Source organism: Chlamydotis macqueenii, chromosome 1 (genome assembly GCF_036417535.1).
Source record: "Chlamydotis macqueenii isolate bChlMac1 chromosome 1, bChlMac1.mat, whole genome shotgun sequence".
NCBI classification, from domain to species: Eukaryota; Metazoa; Chordata; class Aves; order Otidiformes; family Otididae; genus Chlamydotis; species Chlamydotis macqueenii.
The window spans coordinates 22,332,939-22,358,144 of record NC_141556.1 but is presented as its reverse complement, the minus strand read 5'-3'; the positions used below and the strand labels follow the sequence as shown (position 1 = coordinate 22,358,144).

The window sequence follows — 25,206 nt, the reverse complement described above, 5'->3', positions numbered from 1 at the left end:
ATTTCATATCTGTGTCGAATAAAAATTTTCATAGAGTGTAACTAGTTCACTTAAAATCCACACCTTTTCTCAGTTCAGACCTTGTCAGCTTGTGTTGACAAGACTCTGGTGTCTCATATCAGCATCTGAGGCCAAAATACCTAAAACCCAAAACCAAACCTAACTTCAAATGAGCATTTATGCCTGTAACATCACTAATGCCACTGTCTCCTCATGATTCCTTTACTCACCAAAAAACATTGCAACTCCTAACATAGCGGACTGGTTTCAGTGAGAAAGGGGTGGTTGTAATTTCTACTGGCAAGACAAAATGGAAAAAGTTAAACTGTGTAATTAACCCACCCAAAGCATTAAACCAAGGACAGCATCCAAAATTAAATTTCAATTTTTTCCTCTTTCCTTGCTAAGTTTTCACATTTTATTTTGCTTTTAGTTTCTCACATGCACTCTGTGTTGATAATTTCCTCAAGGAGGTTAAGATTTCACCACCACTCAGAAATCCTTTTTCAGTAGTAATGATAGATCTCAGTGGGTTTCTTGCATGTACCTTGAGTCTTGAGGAAGCCACTTTTCTATTCAGCACTTTCAAACTCTGGCTTTTCCAGCCCATCCAGCCTTTGTTTCATTATTCACTAGTAACGCTTAAGGTTAATGTAATTTTAATTAAGTTTGTCAGGATTCAAGTGTTAACCACTCTGTTTACTGTTGGTAAACTGGATACTGAGGACAAGAATAAAAGGCTTTGGGTGCAGCTGTAGAGACATTTTTGTTCTAATCTAATGCATTTACAGGATAAGAGGTTTTTGTACCAGTCTAATTCAACATAGACACAGCCTGGAAAAATTGCTAGAGGTATAAGAAAAGACTAGCAGATGGGAAGAAATAAAAATTGAAAAGCAGAACCGTCTTCTGTGATACTAGCCAAAGTATCATCACTGGCCAAAAAGAGAGCAGTTAAAATTCTCTGTCCATAAATCTTACTGGTCTTGGTTAATTTCTTTCAAATATTTTACCCTTTTAAAATTTTGTTTCCAGGTGGAACTGACTGTAAGTCCATTACCAACTTTGACTAACAGCGACCAGATTTTTTGTACATTTGGTGAAACAACCCATTATGCTCAGTTAAAAGAAGGAGTTATTATCTGTGATCCGCCTGATCTAATTCCTCCAACACCGAAAGGTCAAGGTAAACAAATATTGCTGCTGTTCATGTATAATAAGACAAAAGAACGTAGCCTCCTGCTTCTGATGTGATGATCTTATATGAGCTACATAGAAGATTTTTTTTCCTCATCCAGTCCCTTTCCCCAGATAGTCCATTGCTGAACTTTATCTCTTCAAACGTTTGAAAAAAAACATTTGCTCAAACTTCTTCCATTGCTGTATTTACAACCTCTAGCATTCCCATTGTTTCTACCAGGAACCTGAAACAGGAGCTTGGCAGAGGCATAGACATGGAGCCAGAGAGGTGCTATTCTGTGTCCCAAACGAACAAAACCCAGCTACTCTAATCTTACCTTAATCACTCTGAGTTGTAGGGCCAGAAGAGCGCTTCAAATGTGAAGTTTTTCATCTCTCATGTCTTAGTTTTGCTCTAGTCAGCTGTAGTTCAATGGCTTGTTTTCTGGTCCATGTCACAAGACTGTCCTTTCTCTTGTAAAGCCTTCTGCCTCTTCTACTATGTGTCCTCCAGCTTCTGCAATAGTAAGTCCAGTGGAAAAATATGTGATCGTATAATTAAAGGCTGTTCCATTGTTCTGAACCACTGATTATATGCTTAAGATCTGTTGACAACCATAACTCTTGTGCTGATTCCTAGATAGTGCTTTATTCATGTTTTAAGCTCGTATATCTTGATGCATAAACACATGGAATAAAACTAGTTACACAGCACTGTTTATTATATATCAAGTTTAAAAAACAAAAGGAAAAAAAAAACAAACCAAATTCTCTTGCAGAGATACCCCTGAGGTACCCCCTTTTATATGTATCACAACACCCATGAACTGACAAAGCTGTACTTGGAAGCACTTTCTAAGATAAGTTTCAGTTCTCTTAAGACTGAAACAGGTCAAAATCCAGTTTTAGTTACAGAAAGAGTAATGATATTAAAATGCCACTCTTAAGTTTTAAACTAGCTGGGGTGTGTCACAGTATCAGATTATGCTAAGTGCCAAAGCAGCACTCCATTATTTAGGGCCACTTCACTTTCCCTAAATATTTTGTAAAGCAGGATATAAAGTGACTGAGTTGATAAACATGACATCTTGATGTCTTCCAGCATAAAATGTGAGACTAGAAGCCTGTCATGGATGGTGTTAGAGTAACCAAGTCCCCTAGAAATAATACGCCTCTCTGAGTTGGCTGCACAGGGGTCCATCTGAAAGAATGTTCAAAAGTAAAATAAAGATGCTCAGAAGCTTGGGAGACACTTCAGCAGAAGGCAGACAGTTATGAACACAGACAGTGGTTCCTGGCAGCTTGTGACAAAAAGTCCAGAGTGATTTACTTAATGTTAAGAAACTCTACTAAGTCTGGGTTGCTTCAGTTGTGGTTGGTTCCAAAGGGAATAGAATCTTTCTAGAGAGCAGGGATGCTTTTTTGCATTCCCGTTGTTAGGAAATCCCCTGGCATTCCTGCCAGTCTGAAATATTCAAGGGGACTCAGTGCAGGCAAAGGTGACTTCCAGCCAAGCAGCTAATGGTCTTCCAAGAACCTGTTCAAGGAAAGCAGAGTCTGAAATTGCCCAATAGCTTGTGAAATAGCTTGTCACAAGGGCTTAATGATTTCTGCAAAAGGTATTTCAAACAGCTTCGCTGAGGAAAGCACCAGTTTCTGAAGATAAATTTTCCACTCTTAGTTCAGTAATGATCCAGGTGAGAAGTGCATTTGTGGAGAGGTTATGTACGGCAAACTGAAGATCACAATTGCTTGTGGTAACGTAGCGTTGCAGCCACTGTTGGACACTAACCACAGAGATCACTTGCTTTGATTCACATGACGATGACAGTTTTAATCCACAAATGAAACAAGTAATCTTACATGCAGACATATTCATATTTAAGAAAATGTTTTATTTAAATGGTTGTTCTTGTGCCAGTTTTCATCTGTGTTCAGTTATCTCCTTATTCAGTTTTCCTTATTCTTCTAGACTTTAAAATTCTAGCATGATGATAGCACCGCTGGGAAACACTCCCGTAAAACAAAGCTATTCTGTAATTTTGCTTCTTCCCTTTATCCCATGTCTGTTTTAATTCTAACAACCGTATGCTGAAAAATTTGTAAGGCTTAAAAAGACAAAACGGAGCTTATATATCTGAAGTATAACAAGTCATTACATCCAGAGTGTCAACAGCGTAATTAAATATTTACTTATGTTCTGTAAAATAATAAAAGTATTATCATGGTGTCATTCAGCTCAAGAGCTAAAGAATTCAACAACTACTTAGATTTTTTTTTTTCTTTTGTGATAGATCATGTTTCCGTTCCACTTCAGTTAACCTTTGGAAAGAACAAAATATTTTTTGCATCACATACTTACCCTTTTTATGACTGTGAAGAAGCAATGAATCTTTTTGAAAATCAGCCGTAAGTATTTCAGCTTCTTAACGTAGGTGTGTAGATCCTGTAGCGTGGTGTTTCAGGTAACTGAGAGCTGAGTTACTCAGTCATTTCATATTTAAGCCTTTGGCACTCTCAAAATTTGCCAGTGTCCAAATCCTTTTTCTTACATTTTAATTGAGTTGAAAAATGGTAGAAGGGCACCAGGTGTGCTGGTAATATAAACCACATGGGATGGGAATATTCATGGCCCATACAATTAAAGGCTGGTTCATTGGATTGCCATTGCAGGTGAGCTCCGTGGACATCTACTTGCCTACTTGTTCCCTCAAACGTTAGATTGGTGCTTTGGGTTGCCGTGCATTCAAATAAGACAATCAAAGTGATTTTGTCCCTGTCATCTGCCCGGCTTAAGATGTTGCTGCCCCAGGGCTGGCGCAGCCAACCCAAACCCCACTTTGTTCATCCTTATGTATGAAGGTTGATCAAGATCATTTCCAGTCGTCTCAGACTTGATCTCAAAGTTTCTGCAAGATGCTGTGGATTTCTGATCTTTGCTCAAATATTTAAGGGAGAAAATAGCTTTTTGGGATTCTTGAACTGTTCTTACTCTGAAGTTTTCAGCTTAATTTAGTAAGGACACTGTAGCAGGTTGATCTACCCTCCATGAATAGAGATGGAATTTCATTTACTTTTTGTCAATGGGGGAAAAAGCCTGACAGTTTGTCATGACTATCATGTTTTATTTGTAGATGCTATTCCTGTGCAAGCAATAGATGGAATTGCCAGTGGGACTGGAAGAGACATATCTGTGAAGAGTCCTCTTCCATACAGGATGTGATTAAACAAAATATGGTGATGTTTAAAAATAAGATTATTAGATTTTTATTAGAATACTTCAATATTTTCTTTGCTTTTTCTCTTATATGAGTTGGTTGAATCAGGGTTTTAAAAATCATTCTAAAGTTAACTCCAAAAGTGTAAAGTGGTTTTTTTTAGTGACAGTGCGGGGGTGGGAATTTAAGGGTGTGATTGAGGAGGGGCAGTGAGACTGAATAACTCCTGAAAGGATATTTTTGTTCCTTTTACTATGTTGCTTCAATGGGAGGAACAAGATTTCAAGGCTGGGAAAGATAATCACCCACAGCTTTGACATATGCTGCAGTCATTTTTAGCATGTCTAATTTGAAAGGGTGTAATCAAATCTGTCACTGTATTTTAAGCATGAAGTTCTTCAGAACAATCCTTCCATTGTCCAAAGGCCATCGGAGCTTGTTGTGATAAGACTTTTTATTTGGAATAATGTATGAATTTTTTCCCTCCCCAGGAAGAAGAATGCCCGCAGTTTCTAAACCCTAACCCTCCAATAATACCTATGGAGTACCGAACAACGGTGTATTTTGAGGGAAGAAATCTAGCTTATTATCGGGTAAGCAGATTAATTCAAAGCTGGCTGTCATTTGAATTCCACTTAAACTGCAGCCACACCTCTAAACTAAAGCATTAGTTTGTGTTCCTTGGAGATCCTGCTCATAATTGCTTTTAAAGAAGAAGAGCTACACATTCAAGTTTGATGTAATGTTGGTTACTATGGTAGAGTCATCACCAAGACAGAATCAGAGCTGGACAAAATATTTTAACTTCTATATGGGGGGGGGTGGGTGTTAAAGAATGTAAATTGGACCTATTGAAACACTTGACATTTATTTTTCATCTAATGAAACAAGAGGAGATTTAGGAATTATGAATGTTTCATATTTTTTTCTAATTAAATACTTTTTTATTCTAGAATGACATCATTTGGCATGCTTAATTCAATTCTCACTTCTCAAACAAACAAAAAAAAAGCATTCAGAAATTAAATGTTTCTTAGTTTGGGTAAAACAATCTTTTGGTGTTCATGTGTGTGTGACCATCAAACCAGAAGATAAGGTATTTTCTCAGCTGCAGCAAAGGCTTCTTGTTCTCAGTACTTGCTTCCAGAAAGTAAATTACAAAGCTTCTAAGAAGCCAGAGTTTGACTCCAAGCTTTTAATTGTTTTGTAATCTAGACAACGCGTGAAATGTTCTTGTTAGTTTGATGAAAATTAAGCTTAAAACCTACCTCTTAGTTCTTAGTTTTATTCTTAGTTTCTGTTGCTTATTTCTGTATTGTTTTTGTGTAAATGTGAATTGCTGATATGTACACTGGAGATTGCATCAATTGCTTTGGTTACCAGCCATCTATCAAGGGAAAGAAGACTCTTGGTTTTTGACGTGTTGGTTTTTGTTTGTTTGTTTTCGTTTGCCAAATTGAAGTACTGTATAGCTTACAAAGTCCTTCTGTCACCTCTGCTACGCCTGCCAGGGGATGGAAAAGGGTAAACAGGTCTGGAGAGTGACAGTGTAAGAAGGGTATTCAGAGAAGGGTAAAAAGCAGCCTGTAAGCAGTACAGTCATATGAAGGCCATGCTGTGTATGAGTACACTGTACATATGTCAAGACCATGCTATACAAGTGTATGTTCAAAAATAAACATCTTAGCTTGAAGACCTTAACATATATGTAAACAAAGAAAAGCAATTTGGTGAATTTGATCTGTTCTCTGAGATGCCAGGACTGGTCCCTGGAGTATGTCTGGCTGCATGCAAGATGTCTTAAACGCCACACCTCTCTTTGCTAAAAAATGGAAAAGTATTCCAGATAATTTACTCACATTTATTTTGTTTAGCATTATAAAGAGCTGTTTTTCTGCACAAGAGGAAAATCTTTCCGTGCTCCCTTGATACAAGGAGTAGAGCCCGTTCTCTCTCAAGAACAAATTCAGAGCAGATGCCTAGTCTAGATGTGTTGAATTTGACTTCTAGAGAACCCTTTTCCTCCAAGGAGGAGAAACAGCAGCAGGGACCTAGAAACTCCTTCATCTGGTTTATCATTCTGTGAATAAGCACTTTAAGCTTTCCAAACGACTAGTAGAGGAAAGAGAACAAAAAAGCTTCTGCCCCTCCACTTTTTTTTTTTTTTTCTCTGTCAGATACCAATTACATTTAACAAAGGCAGACACATCCTGGGAATTGAATGCTTTGTCATGGGTAGCAGTGCTTAACAGTTAGCATACAGGCCAGACCTTGTATGCATTTATTTAACTTGGAACTGGGAAGGCTTAGGTGGAATTTAAATCTCTGTAAGAAGTAAGATGAATGCATAGACTCTATGCTGGAAGATGCTAGGGGGCAAAAAGTGTCAAATGATATCAGAATATTTTTTCTTAGGTGAGAGCCGTATGGGAATGTCATCTCTGTCATGGGAGCAGCCCATATATCCTGGTACAGAGGTTCACTTTTGAGCCAAAATAATAATGCCTTCAGTGCCAGAACTTGAAGAGGCACACACAGTGACTACAGCTGTATACACAGACCTCTAAGTATATGTGAAAACAGACAAATAAGGCATGAAATAGGTGTAATCATACAGGCACTCATGCCTGTGGAGTCCTGCTATCTGAAGCAATAACTTTAGTTACTGAAAATTCATTTGAGTAAGGGCATAACTTACACTCAGCCTTTGGTAAATATCTCATGGATGGCAGAGTGGCTCAGGAGAAGCCATGGATGGATATTTTGTAAGGGTTGGCCCACAGCCTGAATGCAAAATAGCATATGACTTCTCATGTGGAACAATTTTGCCACAGGATATGCTGAGCATTACAGTGTTTTTGGAGGTAGCAGTCATGCAGCTATGAGCACATTTAAGGTCTTTATTGATTAGGACATTGGTATATATCAGTTCTCCTACTATTTTCCTTGCCTAAATTCTTGCTTAGAGAAAGCAAAAGTGAATGTTCAGTTGTTGCTTTGAACTACTAGCTCCATTATCTTGGTTTAATCTGTGCTTTGGTTAAAAGGGCGACGCACAACCTGCCTTATCATGGGTGACTAAGTACGCTAGGCAGCATTGTGCATATAAGCATCTCTATTTCCAGGTGGAGATTAGCAGTGAAGATTTGAGCTTACTCAGTGAGTAGGAGAGGTACATGGCTTCAAAAACTGCTATTGCAGAACTGAGAGTGGAAGAATAAGCTTATGCATTTTGTCTGCACCTCTTAACTTGTGAACCCTTGTAGCACAATGAATAAATCTCCGCGTGAGGGCTTTCGCTGCAGGGAAATAGACAAAAAGAGGGGCAGCTGTTGATTGTTTTTCTTCCCCTCCTTCCTCTGAAAGAATTTCAGTAGGAAGGAAAAGAAAATGTAAGCTGTTGTCATTCTCTTGGGAATAGCCTCATTGAGGACAAGAGATTGAGAGGAAAGTTTAGTACTGATCAGGCATATTGCATGCGACTTCTGAGAGGCATCCTCCAGCTGAGTCCTTGAAAGACTGGCACGGTAGAAGAGTCAGATGTACCAGCATCAAGATAACCTTATTGCCCTCCAAAGATTTCTGTTAAAAGTAATTTCCCATTTGGATTTGTCTTTGTCATGTGTGCCTGATGTGTAACCCACTTCCCAGTGTTTGCTACATGTCTCTTCTTGCACCCAGGCTGCAGCATGTGAGCTCTGTGGCCTTCTGTTCGAGAGCCTGGTATGGCAACTCTCGATTTCAGTTTGCTCCAGGTGGCAGCTGCCACACATGCCAAAGCTCCCCTCCTCTGCCAGCGCCTTCTGTTAAGCGTGTAGGAAAGCTTTACTCAGCAGCAGCAGAATTTGAACACTTTTGAAAAATTCGTGATATATTGAAATGTAGAGTATGGAAAGTGAGGCAGCATTCCTCGGAAAAGACATTTGTAAGGTGCTTTAAAACTTGGAGTATGTAGACATTTTCTGTAAAGCAGAATGGGCTGTAAAACTTCCAAAAAAGAGTTTTCAGAGCTCAGTCAGTAGCTTATTTTCTATATGCAGCTTCTGAGAAGGAAGAATTAAAAGGTCTGTTCCCTTCTACGACATAAACCTCCTAGAGACTGGAGTCAAGCCCTTTACCTGGTTAAAGCTTGTGCTCTTCCTCCACCTCAGATGTTGGTGGGCTCTTGTGTCCGCTACCCAAGCTGTCACAGGGAAGGTGCAATAGGAAAGGTTTCCGCTGTCCTAATTAGGTAAACCTAGTGGCCCATAAGTTACCAGTGATTCCAGTGTTGAAGAAGTGACTACAAATAAATCGCATAAGATCCTCATACATGAGGCTTAGATGACAGCAGGAGGCAGCTTACTAACCCTTGGAGCAGGAAAGGGGAATCAAGTAACTATTATTTTTTTGCCACATACTCCAAGACTCAGCTGGTTCTGGACGAAAGGAGGGACTGGTTCTTTACATCCACAGAAGGCATCAAAGTGAAGTTCTCTTTAAGTTCAACAAGGCCATGTGCAAGGTCCTGCACCTGGACTGGGGCAGTCCCCAATATCAATACAGACTGAGGGATGAATAGATAGAGAGTAGCCTGTGGAGAAGGACTTGGGGTTACTAGTGGATGAAATATTAGATATGAGCCAGCAGTGTGCAATTGCAGCCCAGAAAGCCAATGGTATCCTGGGCTGCTTCACAAGAAGCATGAGCAGGTTGAGGGAGGTGATTCTCCCCTTCTCCCTCTATTCCATTCTGGTGAGACCCCAGCTGGAGTACTGCATCCTGCTCTGGAGTCCCCAGTACAAGAAAGACATAGACCTGCTGGAGCGTGTCCAGAGGAGGGCCGTGAAAATGGTCAGAGGGCTGGGATATTGTAGGTGCTCCATCATTGGAAGTGTTCAAGGTTAGGTTGGACTGGGCTTTGAGCAACCTGATCTAGTGAAAGATGTTCATGCCTATGGCATGGGAGTGGACTAGATGATCTTTGAAGGTCCTTTCCAACTCAGGGCATTCTGTGATTCTAAAAAGGTGAGGATGGCCTTGTCCCTCAGTGGGCTCTGATTTCATGAGTCTTTACCAACAATACTGTCTGAAAATGTCATTACTACTTATTTCTTTCTCTGGTTCTTCTGGCAAAGCTGTTTGTGCAGCTGTGCTGTCGGCTAGAGCAGAAGAATTACCCAACACAGAAACAGTGCCATGGGGTGATGTGTTTGGTTTTAAGCCAGCTCAGGTCCTCAGTGGAATCACAGAGCAGCCGGTCTGAGAGTTTTGTCAGTGCAGCCCAGGTTGGTATGTGCTGCAGCCTAACGGCAGGAATGAATGGATTTAGGGCCTAGGGAGAAGAGAGGGGGAAGAAGGTGTCTAGGAGGTAGGAATACCTTTAAGCTGGTGCTGCCATCAAAGACTGTCCTGTGAAAACACAGCTGGAGTTGTGGTGAGGCAGGCGAAACAAAGCCAGCAAGGTCTGAGAGGTGTTTATTCCAGTGTCCCATGTAATTCTTGCATTCCTGCTCTGCCCAGCATCCCTACAGAGAAAATCTTAAGGGCAGAACTCACACAGCTCTGTTAATAACACATCTGATGTGTGAAACCATCCAGTATTCACATCTCTTGGCTTTTTCTTATTGTTCCCTGAAACAGAGTGCTGGATATGTTCTTGTTTTATTTGTACTGCTTGATGCTTCCACCTTTAATGAATGTTTGGAGGGATGCAGCAAAGTAGCAGATTGCACTGGCTCGATGTTTCACTAGCTTTGTTTTCAGAAGATGACTTTAACTGGTTAGCCTTCTCTGTTTGATCTTATTACTTCCAGTGCTGAACATTGATATTTTATTACGCTTGGTGATGCTATACGAACTCTAAGCTGAACTTTTCTCTTCCACAGGATAAAAAATTTGTAGTTGGAAACAGCCAATTTAAATTCGAAGCTCCTGTTGATGAATCAGATGAAGGAACATTTTCATTCATGAGTAAAGAGGTAAATGCAAAAATATGATTTGCCTAGCAAACATATTCAGTTCTTATAGACCTGTTCCAGTGTCCAGAAATAAACAGGTAATATAGGTTTCCCTCAGAGAAGAAAGTCACCTCTGATGGAGATTCTTCTTTGGCAGTAGCAGTCAAAGGCAGCAGCAGCTCAGAGCTCCTGGAGTCTTAACTCAAAGCCCTTGATCTTTCCCTTTGATTTCTCTATCTATCCAATCCATGGATTCACTGAACTCTCCCTGGATGAATTCGGGACAATTAGTATTTTATTCTTCACTTTTTATGCAGTCTGGTGAAATCATTGAGGATAAAAAATGAGAATTTCACAGCTCTGCCTCTCCACACTCCAATTACTTATCTTTCCTATTTTATGTCTGTAAAAATGGGAATAGTAACAGTATGTTGTTGTTTGGCTACTTAATAGCTATGCTTCTTTCACTCTGGTTTATTTTACAGAGAAAGGAAATAATATTTTTTTAAAATGGACTATTTACAAGCTCAGAAAATGTTATGCTGGCATTAACTTTTGTGTCTTATAAGCCTACTAACAGTAGTTTTGAGAACTAATTAGCATTTATGCAGCATTTGAGCCTAGCACAAAGCATTTGCTTTATAAAGCCATTGTATTTTTCTTTGCTCTTTTCCTTTCCCACTGGTTATTATTGCTGCAGTCTTTCAACCTGAGCAGAAGCTCATGTCTTGGAGCACGTGAACCTTGTGCTTTGGCTATAACGAGGGGGTTGCGCTGCAAAAGATGCAAGAGATTTTCCCTCCATGTGATGCGAGCCTGCCGTGTCCACAGAAGTAATGGGGCCAGATGGTGTGGGAAGGGAGAACTCAGCAGGGTTAGCAGCGTATTTACTGAATCTGAACAGTACCTTTGCTACTTGGATACTTATAACCAAATGTAAATTAAATTAATGAAAAGCGGGGATTCAGATATCGCTGTCCCTAGGTACTTGAAAATTCCGATTGTGAAGGATTAGGTTCATTAAAACATTTTTCTAGAAATGTATTTGGCCAAGATGAAAAAGAGACCATAAGGTTTGGGATAGTTTCTAAAACCTTCACAGCTCTGATTATTGAGAATGGTAGAAAACCCATTAAATTAACCTTGCTAAACGAAGGTATAAATATCTCTATTGTGTCATCTTTTCCAGTTCTCCTATAGTGCAAATGAGACCATACGACTTAACTTATCCATAAGAACAGAGAAGGTCAAGATTGACAGCAAACTGATGGGTAAGTATGAAATACGGGATTACGGGGAGGTTAATTACAGTAAACACGATTTATTCTTCGTAATTTGGAGTCGCATGAATAAGAATGTTACCTTTGTAGGTTTTACTGGTTTGAGTGAAACAATAAAATCTGACATATCAAAAGTTGTTAATACTGAACTCATGAATTAAACATCAATGTTGTATATATTGAAGGCTGTTTTAAATATGCTATCATTAATTTCAAGTTTGCTTTTGCTCTGCAGGGTAATCCTAATAGCGAAGCTTCACAATCCAAACATACTTAAGTAGTTGGGTTGGTTTTTTTTCCCAACAGCCATTTCTCTTCCCCAATGAACTTTCCCCCTCCAATAGCAGAAAAGAGATCCTTCTCACTGCTGCTCATGTGTGCTTCACCTGAAATCTCAACTTCCAGCTGTGTCTCAGCTCAGACAGGTTCTGCAGTCTTTATGACTGCTGGCAATCAGCAATACACAGAAACATGCAGTGTGCTTTCAACTCTTTATTAGTTTATTTCTGTGGCAACAAAAAGTCTATTAAGCGTTTTATAGCACAAAGACTTGATCTCTGATATAAATTCCTTTATAAATATACATTTTTTTATTTAGAATCATAAAGTCTTTTAGGTTGGAAAAGACTTTTAAGATCATTGAGTTGAATGGTCAACCTGGCACTGCCAAGTGCACCACTAAACCACATCCTCACTGCCACATCTCCACATCTTCTAAATACCTCCAGGGGTGGTGACTCAACCACTTCCCCGGGCAGCCTGTTCCGATGCTTGACAACCCTTTCTTATTTCTTTCAACATCCAACGATGAAGCAGTTATGTCTGTACACCTAGTCCTGAGCTGAGGTGAGGAAGCTCCATCAGAATCAGTGGAGCAGTATCTGGGAGCTGGTACATACCTTACATTCCTTTGGACTGAAGTTCAAGACATAATCTTGTAAAAACAGCGAGGCACTTGTTACTTGTGTGATGAGTCAACGTCAGGAAAACTAATACAGCCCCCAAGTAGTTTCACCTTCAGATTGTGTTTTTCCATCTGTACGATATTTAAATGTATTCCCTTTCTTATTGACAGCATAGAAGTATGTTTTTAGAAGATTTTCCCTATGGCACCATGTGCAGTGTTGAAAGCACTTAAAAGAGGACCTGGCATGAATGTTACGGGCAGCTCATATTACAATCTCACACTGTCTTAATTTCCATTCCAAAGGCTGTGGTGTTTAAAACTGCAGAATTTTGACCAAATATTCCCAACATCTTTTTTTCCCAGTCTGGGAAGAACAAAGGAAAAAAGAAGTAGCTGAATTGTTAAAGAAATATTATCATTCAAATTGAAATATAGAACCATTGCGAAAGGGGAATTGAAAAATTATCAACAAATGTCTCTTTTTATTATAAAAGGGATTTTTAAAATCCAAATTCTCTCCTACTTTTAAATTTCCTTGCCATACAAAATCCAGAGCGTAATGTTTTTTATGCATCTTCAAAAGAATTGGCTTTGGGTATGTGATTGCTGCTGAGAAGCACCTTTGAACCTGCTGGTGAAAGAACCCTTTCTTTGTGTAACACTTAGTGAATACTAAGTTACGATAGTGTTTTTACATCTCCGGCCATCAGGGGTTCTGAACAGTATGAAATCCAATATATCCCTTTTATCCTTTGTCCTTTTTATCAATGATTTCACAGCTGGTATCTCAAGGTGATGGATAAGAGCCTGAATCTAATGAGTGGCCTGCTGCTGGTACATTTAATGAGCTGATCAGTGAACAGGGGGAGTGTTTAATGCTTTAAGGCCATAGCTTTCTTCATTGCATTTATGCAACTGGATGTGAGGGATGTCAAGACGTTGCAGTGCTGACATTGTTTATTCAGGGATAGGATGAAAATCCCTGTCCAGCCGTTGAAGGATAACAAAGTAATTCAGTAAGCGCATTCCTGTGCCATACCAGGTGGCCATGTGGCAGTACGGGTGGCTAACACAGGGGTTAGGGAGTCAAGGGGAAGATTTTTTTGACAATAGTACCTGCTCAAGTCCCTGTGCAGTAGCAACCATTCAAAGTGCTGGATTAAGAAAGCAGTCTGGTTCCTACAAAAGCAATTCACAGCATAAATGCGAGGAAACTTTTCCTTGCCACTGCCCGCGCTGTCTCTTCTGCTTATAAAAGCGAACAGCAACATACCAGGGCTGTCAGTCTGGTGCTTTTTTGCAGCAGTACATTCACATCCAACATACAGAGTGAATGTTAACACACAAACTGTTGAAAATGTTGCTCAGGTTATATTTGTTGCTCACTGACTTCCGTATTGATGTGCCCAGTGTATGAAGCAAATGATGCTGCTCCTGCTTTGTGCTCATCGATTCCTTGAGAACTCAAGATAGGGGTTGAATCAAACGGATGCTCTTTCTCATTGATTCCTTGCTACAAATGCCAGTGTCCCTCGGCTTTGCATACACCTCCAATGATATCTCAACTGAGTTTGTGCTGGTAAAGCTACTTGAAATCAAGTGGGTATGCTGATTAGATCTAAGAAGGATTAAAACCAGGCTTCATCATTGCATTAACTCTTCAGTGTAAGCAAAAGAATAAAAATGTGTTATTCCGTTAAAGACTAGCTGTGAAACTGAATGCTAAGGTTTTTAAATATACAGCATTTAGAGAAAAATTGCCCGTGTGGGGTTATATGCTTTTGTGCAGGTGATAGAGACTGTAGCCAAGTTTTGGGCATCTGTAATATTGTTCATGCCTAGCAGGGGAATAAGGACACTGCTGATTAATAATGGAAAACCAGCATTCTCATTTTACTTTTTCATTTCAATAGAAATCTGACATGGTAGCCTCTTGGAATTAGATTTTAAAAGCTGCTGCTACTGCCATTATATAGGAAGATACCAAGTGCATTGATATGTTAGTGACTGGAGGGTGGTTTTGCTGGTGTCCTTCCTAGAGTCCTGCTCTTCTGAGAATAAAAGCTTTCTCTAAACAGACATTTTTGATGGCCTTTACCATATGTGGTCTCAAAGGGATTTATTCTATTCTCTCTTGCCCACATCTGATCACCTCTGTTTACTCCAGTTTTGCTTCCTGCATCTTTAAGGATGAAACTCCTTTGAAAAAAAAAAAAAAACAGTGTCACCAAGGGTACCATTGCTTGAGACTTACTGAGCATATAAACCAGCTCATCCCTACTTGAAAGGGGAGATGCTTAGTCTCTGTCTTGTACTCCCCACTCCCATCTGTGAGCACATTTAACTCTTAAAAGAGCACAGGAGGAAACCTAAGTAGCTTTCTACTGTTCTGATAAGTTTATTTGCAAGAAGAATCAACAAGTGCCAGAGTCTTGGTGGCAGAGGGTGAGGTTGTGTGTCCAGAAAGAAAGAGCAGCCAAACAGCAGACGGAAGCAGGGATGGAGGGCAGGAGCAGAAAAGGAGGGAGCAAGAAGTTTCCTTCTCTGCAATAATCAGATCACCTTCCCAGGGAAGCGCAGCACTCACATGCTGAGTAGTCTGTGCAACTTGAACACTTCTTCTTGAGAAACATGTGGCATTTTTTTTCCAGTCCAGGCTGAACCACCCAGCTGTGTCTCAAGGCTTTGCCTCTATTTGGGAAAATCAGTTTTATTCAATGACTGTGCATCATGCTAGAGATTGATGGGTGCCAAAACAAGCTTAGTGTCTGGGACAATTGGTGCGTGGTTCATCAGTGAGAGAGGCATGACTGTCAGACCTGATTTCTTGGCTAAGAAGAAATAGAATTAAACCCCACTGCAGAAGGAATCAGGACAGCAGTTCAAGACAAAAGGGAAAACAAAAGGAAGAAAATAGAGAAGAATGGAGAAATGAAGAGGTATTAACTTGAACAAAGGACTGCACTTCATTAAGTGTTAACTTTCTATTCAGTGCACACTTTAGTGATGATTTTGGAAAGGCCCAAATGTCCTGAAAACAGCCAACAAAGGCAGCTCTCTTCCTTTAAATACACGACTGGCAGAGGTCCCATTCTAGCTGATGTCTGTCCCTACTGACGCTCATGCAGACTTTATACCCTTCCACGTCTGACTCCTGGTACACCAGGAGGACCTGTGTATTTCAGCTGTTCTTCGAACAGTTGTATACGCAGGTTCATTGAGGATAGTCAAAGAAAGGACTTTGTACGTCAACATTTTGACAATGCCCGAGTTACAAAAATGCATTTTGGTTCTACTTGATAGTTTATTTGTGCTCTGCACATGGATAGATTTCAGGTTTTTCCGTATGGAGAAAAATACAGTGTTCTCTCAGCATCATTCAGGGATGCACGGTGTGCATATTTTTCACACGACAAAACTGAGCAACAGGCGAACTTTGTACGTAGGATTGGTTTTCCTTCCTATAACACACAGAATATCCTTAAAACAGAGGAAAACATCTAAGTGCATTTACCGTTCATATTTCAGTGACTCTGTACAACTGCTCTTATGGACGAAGCGACTGCAGCTTATGCCTCGCGGCACATCGCGACTATAAGTGTGTCTGGTGTGAAGAAGATGGCCAGCCCAGCAAGTGCGTTTATGAAAAACTCTGTCGTGCTCCTCCCACCGACACGTGTCCTCATCCAGAAATCACTCGCGTAAGATTACTTTTTTTCTCTCCCTACCAGTGTATTATTTTTCAGGAGGAAGCATCCAAGCAAGCTCATACTGAAAGGCAGGTTTTCTGCCTAGAGTGTTAAGTAAGCCTCTGAAATAGCTGCAAGGAAATAATGCCAGTAGCAATGTGTGTGAGAGATTTGTAAAGACTGAAAATAAGAGACTGAATGGAGTCTTTGAGAGTCCTTGTTTTTCAAGCCTTTTCCTCACTGCACCAGAAGCCAGGCTAGCAGTGTCCTTTTAAACGTGGCACTTGATTCTTGGGAATTAGCATGGATTTTTTTCTTTTCTGAAGTCCTTTCTACCTGAAATAAGTCTGTAAGAGAGGTTCACTGCTCCTGGAACCACAAGCACTTAGCAGGCTCATTAACCGGCTTCAAACTAGACTTCTAAATAGTGTTTAATAAGAGAGCAGGTTATTTATGAGTCACAGTATGTTTTGCAGGTGTGAGTGATATTTTCCAGTCCACACCAGAATCAAACCCAAGGCTGTAGAAGTTGAGTGTAAGAATTCAGAGACACCATATGTGCCTGACTTACTCTGCAGTTGGAGCATTCACCCAGGCAAGGGAAGAGCATTGTCCATCTTGGTGGACCAATAGCCAAAGCAAGAAGCGATAAATTCTTGTCCTTTTCAGCAATAAGCCAAATGCTGTTCTTGTGGGTATAATTGTCGAGAAAAGAGTCATATGTACTTCCACTGGGCAAATCTAAATTGCTGCGACAGTGGTATCGGTACTTTGAAACTCAGACACACCCTTCCCAAGCTGCAGTAACCGCATGGCAGAGGTTGAGAGTCATAACAGGGATGTTTCACGCAGTAGAAACCTGTGGCTCAAACTGATAGAGATGCTGTATCTTCTGAGGCTGCGCAGTTGCACGGGGGTGCAGTGTGGGTACAGGCAGAGCGGCAGCACGCTGGGTGAGTTTGGCTGTGATGGTGTATCTAAGAAGAGACGGCCAGTAAACAGCTGAAGCCTGCCAAGGAAGACAAATACCCTGAAATCTCAGCAGAAAGTGTGGAGAAGAGTACTTGTGTGATAGCTGTGCCCAGATAAAGATTGTTTGAATGGGAAGGAAAAGGAAAATTAAGAAAAATAAAAGTCTTTTCACCTGGGATACTGTTTGTACATGATTGTGAATTAAATATTAAATACTAAATTATTAGTTTTTTCAAAGCTTTTGTTAGCTTCAGATTTGAACAAAACTTTTGGAAACATCTACTCAAACCATTAAGTCATTTTTCAGCTAGTTTATTTATGGGTTGAGTGCAGAGGGATGGCCAGTGGGCAGAAGTTTTAAAAAGTGGAACCATTGGGAAAACAGAGCAAGTGATTCTGGAGCTGGGCTGGGCAGCAGGCAGCAGCAGCCACGTTTCTGTGCTCAGACTTGCTTAGATCTAAGAAACTCTGATTTTGGTGGAGCAGACATCCAAAGTCCAGATATTACATAGGAAACTAGGTTAGTCTCCCACCAAATATTCAGAATTCAAGTGCCTGTTCAGGCCATATTTCAACCTGAGAAGTCCACTGCAACTGCAGGATTTTCTCAGTCCTCATTTTAATTGCAAATTATTTAATTAGCATCAGCCCATGTACTGCAGCATCCTACCATTTGATGCAGTAAGGAAGATCGGGGACTGGAGGAACTTTTGAAGACGCTATGTGGGGTGGGGCAGCACTGTGTGTTAGGAAGGTGCACTGTTCTGATGTGCACCTAAAGTGAGAAAATCATGGCCAAAAAATGCTGGAAAAGCTCCATGGAATGATTGTGAGAGGAGACCGATCCATTTGCTTTTCAAAATTAATGGTGAAGGAAGTGGAGGAAGCAAACTTAAAACAGAGTAAACTGCAGACAAGAGTTTTGTGCATAACACAAAACACGAGAAAAAATCTGCAGCTGATGAATACTGGTTCTGAACTAACAGATGAATAATTAATATTAAAAAGTTACATAGCATGTTTTTGTGTGAGTCCTATAAGAAACGTCTTGCATTTGAAGTGCAGCTAAGTCCAAGTAGCTTTAAATAGTATGGAAGAGCGATATGGTTGCTACAGTATTTAATTTTGCTTTTTTTTTTTTTTTCACTTTCCCTCTTGCAAACACAGATTGAGCCAAAAACTGGACCACTAAGTGGTGGAATTCTTTTGACCATAATGGGATCTAATTTGGGAATAAAAGCAGAAGATGTGAAAAATATAACAGTGGCAGACAAGGAATGTGTGTTCAAAGAGGAATTCTACTCTGTTTCCACAAGGTAATTGCTGCATATTTTTCACAAGATTTTAGAAGAAAAAGGGAACTGCTGCACATTTTCAGGGGAAGATAATCTTCCTGTGGTTATAAAATGTTATTAATAGAAGAAAGGACTAGTGTGATATAGATGCAATATTTCACAGTAACATCTGAGTCTTTATTTAAAATTGTTATAGATTCCAATACAGCAACAAATTTGCAATAGTGTACTGCCATCCTGCTTCTGATTCATTGATTATTTTTCCTTATTTGTTTGAAAAGCTTTCATAAATTATTACTGCAGATATCGCAAGACTACTAATATGTTTTTAAATTAAAGGCATCATAGGTGTGCATCTGATCATTAAAATAGTTCTTAAATCTAAACCACAGTGCAGCAAATCATATAAGATTTATGGGAAAGTAGGCAAAGCAAGAGGAAGCTTGAATCTTTTTTGTTTAATCCAGCTACGAAGTTTCTTTCCTGGGGGCAGGGAGGGTGCACAGAGTTCTGGTTTAGCTTTAGATGACTTAAGTTTCATCACAGAGCCAACAAGTCCATTGATGTTGAATTGCCTAAGCAGGTTGGTAGATGTTTTGTGGATTACTTGTCACACTCTTAAGCAGTACCAAAAATTAAAACAAAGTGCCTAAATTCTTCGAGGTGTCTAGGTGTTTGTTACAGATTATATCAAACATCTAATTTCAAGAGGGAAATACCCTTTTGATATTATCTGATAAAAAGCATAGCATGAAGGTTCAGTAGTATTATTAAGAGTAACGATGTATTTTAAGCAGTGTGATTTTTCTTTCATTCACTTGATATTTAAAGCGGCAATTGAAACCTTGGCTTGCTTTCCCTTCAGTTAATTTAAAGTGTAATATAGTAAATTTTGCTGTTTCTGTGGCATGTTTTTAAAGTGATTTTGAAGATATCTAAGTGGGTTTTTTTTAGCTTTTGAAAAATGTTGAGCTTTAGTCAGTTTATGGATCAGGCATTTAGAATCTTCCCAGGCCCATGGGACTTAAGAATGCATATATAGCTGTTTATCTCTTACTGCTCCCCAAATCAAATCCATTGTCATCACTCCTGCGTTTACGTGTGTATCACCATCCACAAAATTCCCAAGTCTTTTACAGTCATCTTTTTCCTATTTTCAGTGTTTCCAAAAGCTGCACTGAATTGCAGCATAGCCTTACAAGAATTTCCCCCAGCCTCTTGGCTTTTTCTAAAGGTTTTTGATATTTTTAAATACATGGAAAGGAGCCAGAACTCAGATAACTGTGGTATCATAGCAACATTACTGGTGTTTCCTAAGCTCTGCCAGTGTGGTAATGGGTGAGAACAAATGCAACTTGCATAATGTCATTTATCAACAAATTAGGGGGTTTTGAAGGATGTTCTCCATTAGGGAAGCCTTGAAAAAGAAGTTATTAAAAATCTCCATATAGTTATTTATAATTTTCTGGTTTTATCTTCCTCCATTCTTTTGTTTTATTATTACCTTCTTTTATTTAATTTAGTAAAAAAAAAAAAAGTACCTAGTTTTGTTCCCCTATCCTTCTGCAGTAAAACGCTAGTCATTTTTAGGAGACAATTGCTCTCATGGGCAGGGGAGCAGCAAGATTTAAGGCACTTAAGGCTGCTTTCTGGCTCTGCAGTGATTTAATTGTTGGCCTTAGAGAAGTCATGTTCTCATTCTTTGTAGTTTTCCGTTTGCAATGTGGGGGAAGGGAGGCAATGCCAATGCTGGGGAGGGGAGGGAACTTTTCTCAGTTAAAATCCCTGCTATCCACGCTACAGCGTTTCACACACATACACCCCCTGACCCCGGCCCCTGACTGCTTTCCCTGGCTTGACATATGGTAGAAATTTCTCCAAAGGCACCGTTTCCTGTTTCTGCTTGACAAGAAGATACAACTTCCAAGAATACAGTAGAGAGATGATGAGGAACAGACTCGGGCAGCCGTACACATGCCAGGACATGCAAGAATTCAGAGAATTTTGTTCATTTGCCAGTAGCCAGGCAGAAAAGTCTGGAGTGATCTGCAGAGGGACTTGACAATCCTTTTATTATAAGTCCCGATTTAAGTACATTATACCCAGCAATTTGGGGCTGTTGGTTTTTTTTTTTCTCTGTTTGAGTGTGTTTTTTAAAGCAGTCATGCGTTGCTTTAAGGAAGAATAGCAATAAACCCGGAGAGCAAGAGTGAAGGAAAAGAGCAGTGATCCTCCGGGTGTATCCTGTATGAAACCGTCTGCGCAGGCTACGCACATTATATACCTCCTTATCTGACTGTATTATCAGCTCTCCATTAAGCATTTGTCATGGTTTTCAAGTGTGTCAAATCCTTATTGCATTTTCATGCTTATATTCTGTGGATCACCTGTTTGAAATAAAAATTTAAACATCCTAGCTGTCACTCAGCAGCAGTATTTGTTAAGGCAGTGTTTTCTTGGCCCATGTTCCTTGACCTCTGATTTTGCGTGGGTTATCTGTGGATTTATTTTCAGGGAACAGTAATTCTAAAGGAATTTTGATTTTAGGTGTGAAAATACAGTACTTCAAAGCTGAAAGACACCAGGGTGCACAACGAAAGTATCATCAGCAGCTGAAACACACCAAGTTCTAAGATAGCTGATGGTCTGATTCTTACATCGAGGGAGGGGGGTTGTTTGTTTTTTTAGTATCACAAGGTCCAGTGAAGACCTGGTGTAGGGTTGGAGAGGTTCATCTCTGACTTCTGGGCTGAACTGGAGCCTGCTGTAGAAGGCACCTCTACTAATGGACTGCTAAAGTAGCTGCTGTGTACAGTGCCCAAGTTTCAGTTACCTTTAAATAGAAGATTAAACTATTCTTGGGTGGTTTTGCTGGGAATCTGAGGCAGCGTTCCCATACTTCGTGTAGGATAAAGCAAAGTTAGTGTTTTTGCTGGCAGTGTGTGTGGTAGCTCACATACATTGCATTGGTATTGCAGCTGTTACTTCCAGAAGATAAACTTACATTCTTTCTCACTAGGATTGTATGTCAAGTTGGAGAAATGAATGAACCAAAACAAGGTCAAATTGAAGTTAACATCAATGGAAAATTAGGTAAATCACCAAGTGAAGTGCTGTTTACATACCAGGTAAGTGCATCTTTTTCAGAGACCTATTTAATACCTTGTGTGTGCCTTAAGTTAGAAGTTTACTTTTTAAGCAGAGTCACTTGTGCTTGCCTTACAAACTTTGTTTCATCAATAGCACCATCATTCAAGAGTGTTAGGAAGCACTTAGCTCCAGCATTTCTTTATACAAAGGGTGTACCAAAAATCCATTCTGACCAATAGGTTCAGAGTCTCAAAACAGGATGATGTTCTTTGCAATTCAAGTTAAAAAGGTGTGGTAGAAAAGAAACTGTAATAAACTTCTTCAGTAGTGACATAATATCTTTTAAGTATCACTATTGAACAAAAAAAAGTCCGCACTGAAAAAAATTAGGTATTCTTTAGACACACAGTTGGTGCAGTATTTTAATCACAGTGTTTAGTCTAGCCAATGTTCTTAATTACAAGAATGGATGCAGAGCAGCTGAAGAATAAGTAATAAGGGTACATTAATTTTTTAATAATTTATTTCGTTCAAAAATATGGCATGGAGACACAGACAGCATGATGCGTGTTCATATTACACATGTGCTTTGTTTTCAGTGTCACTGTGGAGGAGAATTTTGTTTGTGTCTTAATTCCTCTGTCCTAAATGTGGCCCTAGGTTATAGCTGGTCTAGCCTGTGGTTTCAGCAGCAAGTAGCTTTATCTGTATCTACAAAGTCTTCATAATTTATAGCAGCCTGTGGTAGTTGAGAGGTTGAAATAATCTCTGTCCTCATATTGATACTTAAAATTACACCTATGAACTGTAAATCTGTAAAACATAAAGGGTGGGTTAGGCTTTTATCTTCTCCCTTATTTAAATTTTTGTCTCATTAATTCTTGATATCTTGTGAGAAGGAAAGGAGTCAACAGTAAGCGGTGGAATAAGTCAAGAATGACATTCAACCAAGAAGAGGATATTCTTGTTTTTGCAAAACAAACTAGAAGTGGTTTTTCCAGAATTTCCAAGCAAATACCTCCTCTCCCTGGTGATATCTCTTTAAAAAGCACCCTTTTTGCTTGAAAATGTCCTCTGTTCCTTTGTGGAAATGTAGGTTATAATTAAGTCTTTCTTTGTCCATCTCATTTGTCTTAACCAGAGAACAACAACATTATCTCCCATGTTTTTGTGTTTGTGGTCTCTAGGACAGAGACTATGACAGTAAACCCCTACATGAGATGAGTTTTTGACATGAACCCGTTGTGTTGGGTATGTTTTACACCAGTTCTTCTATGCTTCTCCTGTGTGTAAAGATTCTCCCATGGTTTGCATGAAAACCACATAAAGAAGTTATGGAGCATGTTGAAATGTAATCTGCAGCCCCCATGTAGGCTTCAAGCCTGTCTGTGAACTTGTGCTGGTGTGATTTCCTGCCCAGCACATGTCGGGGGTGAGATAAGCAGCAGAGGCATCATCCAGGTGGATGTTTTCCTGCGAGTCCAAGACTCTGCCAGTCTCTGCCTGCATTGAGGTTAATGAAATACCAGATACCTGAGCTAACTGCTGATAAAGAGCATTTGTTTTTTACTGCAAAAATCTTTCCAGGGGGACTCTATTAACAAAATGCAAAGCAAAGTCATATAATACAGTTCATGCCTTAAAACTGGTGAAATTGGTTCTAGTTTCATTTCTCTTTGTTGCACAAGAAAATGAAGCCAACTGTGGACTGCAGTAAAGTCAGCACAGGGGCATTGCATTCACGTGCACCTCTGCAAGTGTGACACGAGCACTTCTGGCGTGAGAACAGATGATCAGAGCAGACTATCTTGTCAGTTGATGTTGTCTGAAATGCTATAGTCTTGTTTCATTGCTGTTTTCAGGCGTTCTTTGATGACGTCTTTCAGCAGACGTGAAATCTATGCTTTGTTTGAAACCTCTTTTATTCAGTATACACAAAGGAAAGAAAATATTCTTCTTTCCAAGAGCCTTCCTAAAATAAATTGTCTGTTATGTATTTTCCCCTTTCTTTGGCACATTGTCTGGCTGCCGTCCTGCTGGTAATTGTCTGTTTTACTGTGTGGTCTGATCACCCAAAGCACAACAGCTTTACCTTTAGCACTGGCCACTCTAAATGCAGTGCGTGGCCATGCGGGGCAGAAGTGCACAAGCAGCGCACAGGGAGACAGTGCAGCGGCTCGGTCTGTGTCTGTGTACACTAGAGCTGCGTCTACAACAGTTTCAGCCTCATACATGCGATTAGTGTCTATCTACCACCAAAAACTCATAGTTGGTTTTCAGGTACAATGGATCGAAGGACGATATTTTTTTATGATGAATGTGGTGACACACTGGAACAGGTTGCTCAGAGAAGTTGTGGATGCCCAGCCACTGGAAGTGTTCAAGATCAGGCTGGGTAGGGCTTTGAACAACCTGATCTAGTGAAAGATGTCCCTGCCCATGGCAGGGGACATGGACTAGATGATCTTTGAAGGTTCCTTCCAACCCAAATGGTTCTAAGATTCTATGATAAGTGCTGTTGCGTTTGGCTCTTGTTGATACCTAGCGTCGATTGTGAGATGGATTTTTAAAGCTCGATTGATAAGGATCAATAGTGAGCAAAACTTGGGGCTTAGACTTGTGCTTCTGCCCAGTTCTGCCAGCACAGCACATTTCTGAGCCAAGGAATGCGTGAGACCTCCATTAAATGAGTAAAAAATCCAGTTAAAAGCGAAGCCACGATTTCAATTTAAAATTATTTCTGAACTAAAATGTCCTAGTTCACAAGAGTCTGTGCTGTGCAGTAAACACCTCATCAATTTTTGCTGTATAACAGGGGAAGAAAGCTCTATTTCTCCCTACCCATCACAGTTTCTCTACTCAACCTGAGTGCTAGTCAAGTCCAGCCATTCCAGTGAAATTAAATTCTGGTAACCCATTCTTCCTCCACTGTCATTTCTGTTGTTTTGCTGTATAAGCAGGGTCAAGCAATAACCAGTCTCCTGTTTAGTGAAATAGAAATGAAGTGACGCTGAATTTTAATATCCAGCTATGCGGTACATCTGGAGCACTGACAGCTCGGCTGGTCTCTGAGCAGGTGGAGCAGTGGCATGGCTGATTTTAATTTATTTTTAACTTTATCTAATTTGCTTGTTACTATGGCAGTGAGAAGCAGTATCAAAGGAAGGAGTTAAGCTTTTCCTAGGTACATGGCCCAGATTTGTTGATCCCACATAAGGTAAGAATACCTTATCTGCAGAACCGAGCCACCAGATCAAGAGCTTGCAGCCAGTTCTGGGATCTCCAGTGTCTGTTTGCAAGAGCAATTCTCTGAGTTTTAGCCTGTGTAGATTGAGAAGACTATATTGTTTCAGAAAGCTCAAATAAATCTAAGATGGTGAAATTGGTGGTAGAACCTTTCAAAATTGTAATGCATTTCTGAGGTGCTGAAGGTGGTTTAGGGACTTGCTTGGACATAATAACTTAAATCAGGAATTCTCTTTACCTAAACAAGATGAGATGAAAAAAAAAAGAGAAAAAAAGAGAAAGAAAGGGGGATAAATTAGGGTCTGATCTGAAAACAAACATGAAGGTGGCTATTCACCATGCTGGAATTTTGAATGTGAACCTGAGCAGCACAGTTACATTTAACAGGGTG

General features: G+C 39.9%; 1 protein-coding gene across 8 annotated transcripts in view; it reads left to right on the top strand.

Moving 5' to 3' along the window:
• Positions 1-25,206, top strand: part of PLXNB2 (plexin B2) — a 258,670-nt gene that overhangs the window by 191,212 nt on the left and 42,252 nt on the right. For all 8 annotated transcript variants that reach the window (XM_086747090.1, XM_086747126.1, XM_086747101.1 and 5 more), the window contains 9 exons: positions 1,036-1,186; positions 3,474-3,588; positions 4,314-4,416; positions 4,889-4,990; positions 10,265-10,357; positions 11,526-11,607; positions 16,052-16,224; positions 18,352-18,500; positions 21,499-21,607. In XM_086747090.1, the coding sequence (XP_086603216.1) occupies positions 1,036-1,186; positions 3,474-3,588; positions 4,314-4,416; positions 4,889-4,990; positions 10,265-10,357; positions 11,526-11,607; positions 16,052-16,224; positions 18,352-18,500; positions 21,499-21,607 (1,077 nt within the window). The remainder of the gene's footprint in view (positions 1-1,035; positions 1,187-3,473; positions 3,589-4,313; positions 4,417-4,888; positions 4,991-10,264; positions 10,358-11,525; positions 11,608-16,051; positions 16,225-18,351; positions 18,501-21,498; positions 21,608-25,206) is intronic.